At 36.2% G+C, this 13,374-nt stretch overlaps 1 protein-coding gene across 3 annotated transcripts in view; it reads right to left on the minus strand.

Moving 5' to 3' along the window:
* The window catches only part of EIF5B (eukaryotic translation initiation factor 5B), a 93,966-nt gene that overhangs the window by 9,865 nt on the left and 70,727 nt on the right, over positions 1–13,374 (minus strand). For all 3 annotated transcript variants that reach the window (XM_047851172.1, XM_047851171.1, XM_047851173.1), the window contains one exon: positions 291–422. In XM_047851172.1, the coding sequence (XP_047707128.1) occupies positions 291–422 (132 nt within the window). The remainder of the gene's footprint in view (positions 1–290; positions 423–13,374) is intronic.

Consider the following 13,374-nt stretch of genomic DNA (forward strand, 5'->3'; position numbering starts at 1 on the left):
GATCATGTATAACCTGTAGGTATTAGTTGTATCACAGAAAAGTAGTGGCTTTCCCCGTCAACTTTATTTTTAAAATTTAAACATTCAGACTTTATAAAGACAGATCTTTGAAATATCAGCTTTCTAACTTAAAAAGGGATAAGGGAAAAGAATGGAGATCATTACTTGCCAGTGATAGGGGAACAGAACCAGTATTAGTGAAAATGCTAGCTTTATTATAAGGACAATATAACAAAAGGAAAAATATTCTATAATATAGGCTCTTCACTAAGAAGGGAAAGTTTTCTTACCTGCTGTGCAAATTCTACAATAATAGCCTTTGCTCGCTCCTCAAATTCATCTTTTGTATTCTTTTTCTGCTTCTTTAAAGTAGCAGCCACATCAGAGTCAGGGCTCTTTTTCCAATCATACAACCTATCAATCTGGACAAAAATTTTTCATAAGAAACATCTTGAAAACATTCAGAATGCTAAGGAACTTAATTAAGTTCCTAAATTAAAGTTCCTAAAAACTCCTAGTGTATATTATACATATTCAGAAGAGTGTGAATTACTCAAATATTTTATTATACCAAAAAGCCCATACAACCGCTTAAACTGCAGTCCCTTAATTTATTTTCATTTAAAAATTTTTTTAAATGTTTATTTATTTTTGAGAGAGAGAGAGAACATGAGTGGAGGAGGGGCAGAAAGCGAGAGGGAGACACAGAATCTGAAGCAGGCTCCAGGCTCGGAGCTATCAACACAGCTCGAATATGGAGCTCAAACTCACAGACTGCGAGATCATAACCTGAGCTGAAGTCAGATGCTTAACTGACTGAGCCACCCAGGTGCCCCTAACTGCAGCCCTTCTTCAACTAGAAACTTCTGAGGTAACAAGCTGCCCATGAGCCTCCAAACCAGTTCATGAGAGGCTGTCATTTGTTTGCAAAAGATGAGATCCTAGAATTATCCTGGCACTATTAGCATATGTTGCTGGAATTCCAAAATGGTTTTGTTTAGTAAATAAAAATAAGAAATATAGCAAATATCATCACCAGGAAAATTACAGCAAAAAAGAAAATAGTAATAATTGCATCCTATTTCAGAGAACAGTCCATTTTAATTGTTTTATTGCTCACATTAGATTTACTCTGTTAAATAAATCATGTATTTTCTTTCACTTTTCAAAAGTGTGATAAATGGATATAGACAGGAAAACTAATTAGTAGGAAAAAGAAACGAGCAAAATCCATTTCCTAAGTCTAGGGTTACAATATAAAGAAGCTTCCTCAATCTGAATGCTACAAAGGAGAAACATTAGTAAGTAGAAACAGATCCAGAAATGACAAAGTTGATATAATTAGCATATGAGATCCTTAAAACAATTATTATCAAATATGTGACTTTAAAGAAAAAATATGAAGAGCTTTAAAAAACACATAATATGAAATAAAAATTTACTAGATAAGCTTAACAGTAAATTACATACTACAAAAGAAAAGACTGAAGGCCTTGAAGATATAGCAATAAAAACTCCCAGCTGAAGCATACAAAGAAAAAAGAATGAAAGAAAACCTTAGTCACTCATGAAAAACCTCTGAATAACCTAATTTTTGTAAACAGATGAAGACTATAAATCCACAGATCTAAGAAAATCATTACAAAATCTCACTAATGAACCTTTAAAAGGAAAGTTCTTAAAAACAATCACAGAAAAGGATATATTATATACAAGGAAACGAAGGACTATTAGAGATAAAAGCCATAAAGCAATAATGATGAAGGAAAAAAATATTTTTTAAATCTGGAATTCCACATTCAGAAAATTATTTGATCTAAATAATAAAAGCATAAAATATGTAAGCAGTGCTTATAACAGTGAGCTAAACTTACCCTCAAATATTTCTATTAGATAAGAAAAAATATCTGAAATCAACAATCTAAGATTCCACCTTAAGAAGTTAGAAAGGAAGAGGACAGGAAAATCAAAGAAAGAAGCAAATGATAAAATTAACACTGGAAATCAATGAGATATAAAATAAAACAATAGAGAATATCAATAGAATAAAGAGCTGGTTCTCTGAAATACAAATTTCTATACTGATAAAAGACAAATAAAAAACCTAAATAACCTGTACCTGTTTAAGAGATTCTATGCAGATATGGCTTCCTAGTGAATTCCATCAAACATTTAAAAAAATTCTATCATTTCTATACAAACTCTTTCAGATAATAAAGGAGGAAATACCTTTCAACTCATCCTACAAAGCCAACATTACGCTAATATCAAAACCAGACAAAAGACAGTAAAGCAAAACTATAAAGCAAAGTCACTCATGAATACAGACACAAAAATCATCAACAAAAACTTATCAAATCAAATCAGGCAATACATGAAAAAGATAATGCATCATGACCAAGTAAGTGGGGTTTATTCTAGTAATGCAAGGCTGGTTTAACATTTAAAAATCCAAAAGTAATCAACAAATAGTGAACAACTGAACATGCACATGTAAAAAAAACAACTTAGACACAATACAGGCCTTCTACTCTTCACAAAAATTAACTCAGAATAATCACAGACCAAAATGTAATACATAAAACTCTAAAACTCCTGGAAGATAAAACAGGAGAAAATGTGATGACCTTGGCTGTGGTGAGGACTATTTAGACACCACAACCAAAGGCATAATCCATGAAATAAAGAATATGATAAGCTAAACTTCGTTAAAATGATAAGTTTCTGTGAAAGTGAGTCTAGGGAATCAAACAAGAAGCCAGAATGGGAGAAAACATTTGCCGAAGACCCATCTGATAAAGAACCTATATCCAAAATACAGAAAGAACTCTTAAAACTCAAAAATAAGAATATAAAGAATCCAATTTAACAATGGGCCAAAGAATTTGACAACTCAGAGATGGCAAATAAGCATATGAAAAGATGTTCCACATCTTATGGAAACACAAATTAAAACAACAACGAGATACCACTACATACCTACTAGAATGACTAAAATCCAAAACTCAACATCAAATGTTGGTAAAGATGTAGCAACTCTCATTCACTGCTGGCAGGATCACAAACCGTTAAAGCCACTTGGGCAGTTTGTTCCAAAACTTAAAACTCTTACCATAACAATCCACCATCACACTCTTTGATATTCACCCAGAGAACCAGAAAACATATGCTTACACACAAACCTGCACAAAGAGGTTCATGGCAGCTTTTATTCCTAACTGCAAAACCTGAAAGCAACCAAGATGTCCTTCAATGGGTAATGAATAAACAGTAGTGTATCCAGACAACGGAATGAATTATTAAGCAAAATAAATGATCTTAAAACACAAAAATGAGGGGCGCCTGGGTGGCTCAGTCGGTTAAGTGTTCGACTTCGGCTCAGGTCACGATCTCGCACTCCGTGAGTTCGAGCCCCGCGTCGGGCTCTGTGCTGACTGCTCAGAGCCTGGAGCCTGTTTCACATTCTGTGTCTCCCTCTCTCTCTGACCCTCCCCCGTTCATGCTCTGTCTCTCTCTGTCTCAAAAATAAATAAACGTTAAAAAAAATTAAAAAAAAAAAAAAACAACTAAAAAATGAGCTACCAAGACATGACAATACGTGGAGGAAACTTTAATTCTTATTTTTAAGTGAAAGAAGGCAATCTGAAAAAGCTTACTGTAAAATCCTATATGATTCCACCTATGACAGTCCAGAGAAGGCAAAACTATGCAGACAGTACAAAGATCAGGGATCTTTTTGCCAGGGACTGAGAGATGGGGTAAGAAACAGGAAAAGTGGAAAGGATTTTTAAAGCAGTGAAAATAACATGATACCAAAATGTTGGATACATGTCATTATACATCTGTCCAAACCCACAGAATGTACAACACCAAGAATGAACCCTAAACTATAGACTTTGGGTGATAATGATGTGTCAGTGTAAGTTCATCAATTACAACAAATGTACCACTCTGGTGTGGGAGGGAGGGTGCTGATATTGGGAGGCTATGCATACGTGTATGTGGGAAATCTCTACCTTCCTGTCAACACTGCTATGAAATCTTAAATGGCTCTGTAAAAAAAAAAAAAAAAGTCTTCATAATAAAATGTTAGTAAACTCTCCTCAAAATATCAACAGTAACTCATGTTACAGAATAAAGAGGAAAAGCCACATGAATATCTTAAGAGAAGCAGAATAAGCCATCTGACAAATTTTAACATCTCATGACTTAAACAAGAGTAACACTTTAAGCAACCTACTGCTGACATCACATGTAATGGTAAAAGATCAAGTACTTCCCCGTAAGGTACGGCAGAAAGCAAGAAGTCTGTCATTACTTCTATTCAACATTGTTCCAGAAGGTCTAGTTAGTGCAGTCAGGAAGAAGAAAATTTACAGAGCACATGCATGAAGGGAAAAAGTAAAACAAACCCTTTATTTGCAGATAACATAATCATGTAGATGGAAAATCCCACATGATCTACAAAAGAAGCTTCTAGGCCTAATCAGTGAAATTAGTAACATCACAAGATTTAAAAATGAATACATAAAAATCAACTATATTCCTATATAAATTACAAACCCCAAAATTTTAAATGTTATTCACAACAGCATCAAAACCATGAAAATACTATGGATAAATTTAGAAAAATATGTCCAACACATGGACAATAAAGGTACAAAATATCACCAAGAAGAAATAAAAAACTAAGTAAATAAATATAGAGATGTCATGTTCACTTATCAGAAGACTCAATTTTGATAAAATGTCAACTCTCACAGAATTTACCTACAAATTAAATACAATCCCAAACAAAATTCCAAAAGTCCTTTTGTAAAAACTAAGCAGATTCTGAACTTCATATGAAAATTCAAGAGCCCTAAAATAACCAGAACAATTCTGAGAAACAAAAAGTTAAAATTACCAATACCTGCTTTCAAGACATTACTATAAATTATAATAACCAAAACAGGGTAGTAGTGGCATAAGGATAGATATACAGGTCAATGGAAGAGAAGATAAATACCAAAAAGGGACATATGTACATGGTCAATTAGCAGTCAACAAAGATTCAAAAGTAATTCAGTGCAGAACTGCTGGTCCAAGATGGCAATATATAGGGAGACACCGACCTCACCACCTCCAGGGACACACTAAAACTATACCTATTTACAGAACAATTCATCCTGAAGAAGAACGGAGAGCTAACAGCTTCTGTACAACAAAGACCATGTAGAGAATGGCAAGAGAGACAGAGTCACAGAAACAAAGAGGACCCCCATCAACACTGCAAACTTCTGTGTGGAAGGATAGTACTGAAGGACTGTGAGTAGATTCATTTGCCCTGGGGTGCAGAAAAAAAGCTCTGGTTTGCGAAGACATCTAGAATATAAAGGAACCAGCTCCAGAACTCTGCCTAACAGCAGGGGAACTGCTGAAACTCTCTCCAGGTCAAGAGGAACTGTCAAGTGCCTCCACCCTGGCAGCGTGGACAGGAGCAAGGTCCAGGCATTCTAGATGGCCTAACACCTCAGTCAGCCCTGAGTCCCTAGCCCACACCCAACCCAAGCCATTCCATCAAGATGGCTCCTGTGCGGTGCAGCATACCAGGACATGCCTAGCCAGCCTCACTACATGCCTCACTACAGCTGCAGCTGTCCGTCAAAGTGACACAAACACAAAGCACCCTAGAACACTCAGGCCCACACCACTGCAGCTCCAGACAATTTGCCAGGACTCCCCTGGCTTAGAGCATATTAGAACCTCCCAACCCACACCAGCTTATACTCCAGACAACTCGCCAGGGAATCTCCTTCATGGAGTGCCCAAGGCACCCCGAGTCTGTACCCACCTTGGTTCTAGCCGCCCTGCCAGGACACCCCTGTGTGCAGTGACCCATGACAATCCTTGCCCATACCTGCCTTGGCTTTAGTCACCCTACCAGGGCATCCCTGCGTGGAGAGCCCCAGGAGCCCTAGCTCGCATCCACTTCAGATTCAGCTGTACTCAGAGTGCATTCAATGCAGAGTGCCACAGTACTGCCCCAGCCTGTGTCCACTAAGTTTCAGCTATCCTGTCAGTGTTCTCTGCAAGGAGAGCCCCAGAATCCCCTCGGTTACACCCACTTCAGCTCTAGCTGTGATGCTAGGATGCCCTCCATAAAGAGAGCCCTGGGACCCCCTGGCTTCCACCCATTTCAACTCCAGCTGTGCTGCCCTCTGGGTGAAGAGCCCCAGGAACACCTGGTTTGAACCCACTTCACTTCTGACTATCACACCAGGGTGGCCCTAGCATGGAGAATGCTAGGATCCACAGTCCATAAACACCACAGTCCAGATAGCCACCCCAACTCACCAAGCACATTCTACACAGGAACCCACACTCAAGATTATTCCCTCTAGTTAAGGAAAAATAGTCGTTCCACCTAATCCATAGAAATAAACAGAAGAAGTAAATCAAAATGACAAAAAGAATATACTCCAAACAAAGAAAAAGATAAAACTTCAGAAAAAGAATTAAATGAAATGGAGATCAGCAGTATGCCTGATCAAGAGTTCAAAGTAATAGTAATGAAGATGCTTACTGGACTGGAGAGAACCATGAATGAAGTCAGGCAGAACTTCAAAAAAGACATATAAAATATAAAAAAGAAGGAATCAGAGTTGAAGAATAGCAGATGAAAAACACATTAAAGGGATTCGATAGATTTGAGGATGAGAAGAATGGATCAGTGATTTGGAAAGCAGGGGAATGGAAAGCACCAAAGGGGGGAAAAAAGAATTTAAAAATAATTATAGAGTAAGGGATCTGTTGGATAACAGGGTAACATCAAGCAAACAAACATTCATGTTATAAAGGCCTGATAAGGAGAAGACTTAAAAAAAGGGGCAGAGAACTTATCCTAAGAAGTAATAGCTGAAAAACGTCCCTACCCCTGGAGAGGAAACACATTCAGATTCAGGAGGCACAGAAAGCTCCAAACGAGATTAAGCCTCACAAGGCAATCAGCTGATACTTCAGCAGAAATTTGCTGGCCAGAAAGGAGTAGAAAAGAACCACAATCAAGAACACTACCCAGCAAGATTATCATTCAGAAATGAAGGACAGCTAAAGAGTTTCCCAAACAAAAAGGAGTTCTTCGCCACTACAACAGCCTTATAAGAAATGTCAAAGAGACTTCTGTAAATGGAAAAGAAAAGGCCATGAGAGAACAAAATTATGAAAGGAAAGAAGCCTGACAAAATAAAAAAGATGCAAAATATAACAATATATATTTAATATGTAGAGGAGGTAAATAAAAATGAGGTTCTTCTAGACGATGCTCAAACATAAGTGACCATTAACAGACTGCTATATACTTGGGATGTTATATACATGAACTTCATGATAACCACAAAACCATTAATAGACACCAAAAAAATCCAATCATGACACTAAAGAAAATCATTAATCACAAAAAAAGAGAGCAAGAAAGGAAGAGAGAATTACAAAAACAACCAGAGAACAATTGAAAAATGGCAATAAGTACATCCTTATCAATAATTAGTTTAAAGGTAAATGGTCTAAATGTTCCAATCAAAAAACATAGGGTGACAGAATGGTTAAGAAAACAGAACCATTTGGGGCACCTACGTGGCTCAGTCAGTTAAGTGTTCAAACTCTTGATCTTGGCTCAGGTCATCATGATCCCTCAGTTCATTGAGTTCGAGCCCCACATGGGGCTCTGTGCTGATGGCACAGAGACTGCTTAGGATTCTGTCTCTCCTTCTCTCTGCCCCTCCCCTGCCTGTGGAGTGCTTGCTCTATCTCTCAAAATATATAAATAAGCTTAAAAAAAAAAAAAAAAAAAAGAAAGAAAATAGAACCATTTGCTGCCTACACTTTAGCCCTGAACATATACAGAGTAAAAGAAAAGGGACAGAAAAAGCTATTCCATGTACATGAAAGTAGAAAGAAAACAATAGCCAGGGCAGCAATGCTAATATCAGACAAGAGACTTTAAAGCAAAGACTATTACAAGAGACAAAGAAGGACACTACAGAATAATGAAGAAATCAATCCAACAAGAAGATACCACAATTGTAAATATTTATGCACCTAAATAAATAAATAAAGCAATTATTAACAGATGTAAAAGGAGAAACTGCAAGTAATACAAGAATAGTAGGGGGCTTTAATACCCCACTTACCTGAATGGACAGATCATCCAGGTACAAATCAATAAAGAAACAGTATCTCTGAATGACACATTTGACTAAATGGACTTAACGGACATGTACAGTACATGCCATGCACAAACAAAAGAATACATTCTTTTCAAGTGCACATGGAACATTCTTCAGGAAAGATCATGTTAGGCCACAAAATAAGTTTCAATAAATTTAAGAAGACTGAAATAATATCAATCTTTTAGAATCACAACAGTATAAAAATATAAATTACATTTTTCTAGAAAAAAGAAAAAAACTGAAAACAAACATGTGGAAGCTAAACAACATGGTACTAAACAACCAGTAGGTCAACGAAGACATCAAAGAGGAAATTTTAAAAATAACTTGACAAGGGGCACCTGCGTGGCTCAGATGGTTCACTGCCCAACTTTGGCTCAGGTCATGATCTTGCTGGTTCAGAGTTCGAGCCCTGCCTGGAGCCTATTTCAGATTCTGTGTCTCCCTCCCTCTCTCTCTGCCCCTCCCCAGCTTGTGCTCTGTCTCTCTCTCAAAAATAACATTCAAAAAACTTTTTTTTAATTAAAAAAAAATATCTTGAGACAAATGAAAACAAAAACACAACAGTCCAACATCTTTGTGATAACAGTGAAAGCAGTTCTAAGAGGAAAATTCATAGCAATACAGGCATATCTCAAGAAGCAGAAAAATCTCTGATAGGTACTGAGGAGGGCACCTTTTGGGATGAGCACTGGGTGTTGTATGGAAATCAATTTGACAATAAATTTCAAAAAAAGAAGAAGTAGAAAAACCTCAAGTAAACAATCTAACCTTATACCTAAAAATGGAAAAACAAAAACAAAAAAAGCCCCAAGTTAGTAGAAGGAAGGAAATAATAAACATCAGAGAAGAAGTGAATGAAAGAGACTATAAAAAAAAAACAGGAAAAGTCAATGAAACCAACAGCTCATTTTTTGAAACGAAAAACAAAATTAATAAACCTTTAGCTAGACTCATTGAGAAAAAAGAAGACTCAAAATCAGAAATTAAAGAGAAGTAACTGGGGCGCCTGGGTGGCGCAGTCGGTTAAGCGTCCGACTTCAGCCAGGTCACGATCTCGCGCCTGTGAGTTCGAGCCCCGCGTCGGCTCTGGGCTGATGGCTCAGAGCCTGGAGCCTGTTTCTGATTCTGTGTCTCCCTCTCTCTCTGGCCCTCCCCCGTTCATGCTCTGTCTCTCTCTGTCCCAAAAAAAATAAAAAACGTTTAAAAAAAAAAAAAAAAAGAGAAGTAACTGACACCACAGAAATACAAAAGACTATGAGTTTATTACAAAAAAATTATATGCCAACAACTTTGACAACTTAGAAGAAATAATAATGGAAAACATACAATCTTCTAAGACAGAATCAGGAGGAAACAGAAAATCTAAACAGACCAATTACTAGTAACAAAATTGAACCAATAATGAAAACAGTCCCAATAAACAAAAGTCTAGGACTTCTGAAACCAAATGGCTTCAAAGGTGAATTCTACCTAACATTTAAAAAACGGTTAATAGCTATTCTGCTCAAACTATTTCAGAAAATAGAAGAGGAAGGAAAATTTCCAAATACATTCTATGATGCTAGGATTACCCCAATTCCAAAACCAGACAAAGACATTACAAAAAAAGAAAACTGCATGCCAATGTCTAATGAACACAGATGAAAAAATCCTCAAAATGAGCAAGTTGAATTCAACAATACACTGAAAAGGATCATTCACCACAACCAAGTGGGATGTATTCTAGGGATGCAAAGATGGTTCAATATCCACAAATCAATCAAGCTGATACACCACATTAACAAAATGAAGGACAAAAATCGTAAGATCATCTCAACAGATTCAGAAAAGGCATCTGACAAAAGCCAATATCCATTCATGATAAAAACTCAACAAAGTGGGTTTAGAGGGAACATACTGCAACATAATGAAGGCCATATATGACAAACCTTCAGCTAACATCATATTCAGTGGTGAAAAACAGAACTTTTCTTCTTAGATCAGGAACAGGGCAAGAATGTCTGCTTTTGTCACTTTTATTCAACATAGCATGGGAAGTCCCAGCAGTAGCAATCAGACAACAAAAGGCATCCAAATTGGTTAGGAAGAGGTAAAAGTGTCACTATCAGTACATGACAGGATAATACATACAGAAACCCCTAAAGACTCCACCAAAAATTTATTAAACTACATTAATTCAATAAAGTTGGAGGATACAAAATTAATATGCAAAAATCTCTTGCATTTCTATACACTAATAATGAAGTAGGAGAAAGGCAAGTTAAGAAAACCATTCCATTTACAGTTGTACCAGAAAGAATAAAATACCTAGGAACAAATTTAACCAAAACTGTAAAAAATCTGTACTCTGAAAACTCAAAGACACTGATATAAGAAATGGAAAATGACACAAACAAATACAAAGAAAGACCACACTCATGGACTGGAAGAATACTGTTAAAACGTCCATCCTACCCAAAGCAACCTACAGATTCAATGCAGTCCCAATCAAAATACCAAAAGCATTTTTCACAGAACTTTAACAAATAATCCTAAAATCTGTACAGAATCACAAAAGACTCTAAACAGCCAAAGCAATCTTTAGAAAAAATAACAAAGCTGGAAATAACACAATCCCAGATTTCAAGCTATAGTACAACACTAAAGTAATGAAAACAGAATGATACTGGCACAAAAACAGACACATAGATCATTGGAACAGAATAGAACTCTGAAATAAACCAATGCTTTAGGGTCAATCTGTTACAAAGGAGAAAGGAATATACAATGGGGAAAAGTAGTCTCTTCAACAAATGATGCTGGGAAAACTGGACAGCTATAAAACAATAAAACTGGACCACTTTCTAACACCATACACAAAAATAAACTTAAAATGTATTAAAGACCTAAAGGTAAGACCTAAAACCACAAAACTATTAGAGAACAAAGGCAGTAATTTCCCTGACATCAGCTGTAGCAGCATTTTTCTATGTCTCCAAAGACAAGGGAAACAAAAATAAAAATAAGCTATTGAGACTACACCAAAATGAAAACCTTTTGTACAGTGAGGGAAAATTTAAACAAACAGAAAGGCAACCTATGGAATGAGAGAAGGTATTTGCAAATGATATAGCCAATAGAGTTAACATCAAACATAAAGACCATCTACCATGCTATACCCCCAAACACATATGATCCAAATTTAAAAAAGGGTAGAAAACCTAAATAAACATTTTTCCATCCATAAGACATCCAGATGGTCAAGAGACGCCTGAAAAGATGCTCACCATCATTAATCATCAGGGAAACACAAACAAAACCACAATGAGATATCACCTTATTACAGAGTTAGAATGGCTAGTATCAAAAAGACAATAACTAGTGTCATTGAGGATGTGTAGAAAAGGGAGTCCTCCTACACTGTTGGTGGCAATGTAAATTGGAGCAACCAATGTGGAAAACAGTATGGAGTTTCCTCAAAAAATTAAAAATATAAATACCATTATAATCCAGCAATTCCACTACTGGGTGTTTACCCAAAGAAAATGAAAACCCTAATATGAAAACACAGAGGCACCCCATGTTTGCTGCAGTATTTACAATATCCGAGATATGGAAGAAACCTAAGTGTTCAATGACAGTTAAATGGATAAGATGTGGTATGTACATGTACACACACACACACACTACACACAATGGAGTATTACTCAGCTATAATAATGAATGACATCTTGCCATTTACGTGTACAGACCCAGAGGATATTATGCTAAGTGAAATAAGCCTAGCAGAGAAAGACAAATACCATATGATTTCTTATATGTGTAATCTAAAAAGAAGAAGAAGAAAAAAAAAAAAAAAACAAACAAGCAAACAACCAAAAAGTAGAAACAGACCCATAAACATAACAATGCGATTGTCAGAGGCTGGAGGTGGACAGGCATGGGTAAAATGGGTAAAGGGGAGTAAGAGGTATAGGACTCCAGTTATAGAATGTATAAATCACAAGAATGAATGATACAGCATAGGAATATAGTTGATGCTACTATAATAGTAGAATATACAGTGACAGTAGCTACATTTGTCAGCACAGCAAAACAATGTAGAATATAATAATCACTATGTTGTACACCTGAAACTAATGTAACCTTGTGTCAACTATACATCATTATAAAAAGAAATCAAAAAAGAAAATATAATCTTTCCAACAAAAGGTTTTGAACTGGATATTCGTAGAAAAAAGTGTACCCTGATCCTTAAATTATACTATACACAAAAATTAACTAAAAATAATCACAGACCTAAATGTTAACTATCTAGAAACACTTAAAAATTTTCTTCATAAACTTGGGGTGGTTAAAGATTACTTACAGAGAACATAAGAAGCACAAATTATAAAGAATTCCCACACATCAGACTTCACCAAAATTAGAAACTTTTGCTTTTCTTTTTTTTTTTTTAAATTTTTTTTTCAACGTTTATTTATTTTTGGGACAGAGAGAGACCGAGCATGAACGGGGGAGGGGCAGAGAGAGAGGGAGACACAGAATCGGAAACAGGCTCCAGGCTCTGAGCCATCAGCCCAGAGCCCGACGCGGGGCTCGAACTCACGGACCGCGAGATCGTGACCTGGCTGAAGTCGGACGCTTAACCGACTGCGCCACCCAGGCGCCCCGAAACTTTTGCTTTTCAAAACACATCATCACAAAAATGAAAAACCAAGTCCTAGACTACAAGAACATACCGGCAATACGCATAACTGACAAAAGACTTATATCAACAATAAAGAACTCTAAAAATTCCACAAGACAACAATCTAATAAAAAATGAACCAAGATTTTAAAATAGTTACTTCACAAAGAGAGAGATGGCAAATAAATACATGAAAAGATTCTTGATGCCATTAGTCATGACAGAAATGCAAATGAAACCATAATAATTTAGCATTACACACTTACTACAACAGCTGTAGGTAGAACAAATGTTGGCAAGAATTTGCAGAACTGAAATCCTAAAATATAAAGTGGTATGATCTCTTTGGGAAAATGTCATTTTCTAATTAAGTGAAACATATAAATACCACTTGACCCAGCAGTTCTCTTTTTAAATAGTTACCCAAAAGAAATGTCAACCCAAAGACCTGTGGAAATGTTCATAGCTGCTTCCTTAATAAGCTAGAAGTGG

The sequence above is a fragment of the Prionailurus viverrinus genome, chromosome A3, assembly GCF_022837055.1.
Source record: "Prionailurus viverrinus isolate Anna chromosome A3, UM_Priviv_1.0, whole genome shotgun sequence".
In the NCBI taxonomy this organism is placed as follows: Eukaryota; Metazoa; Chordata; class Mammalia; order Carnivora; family Felidae; genus Prionailurus; species Prionailurus viverrinus.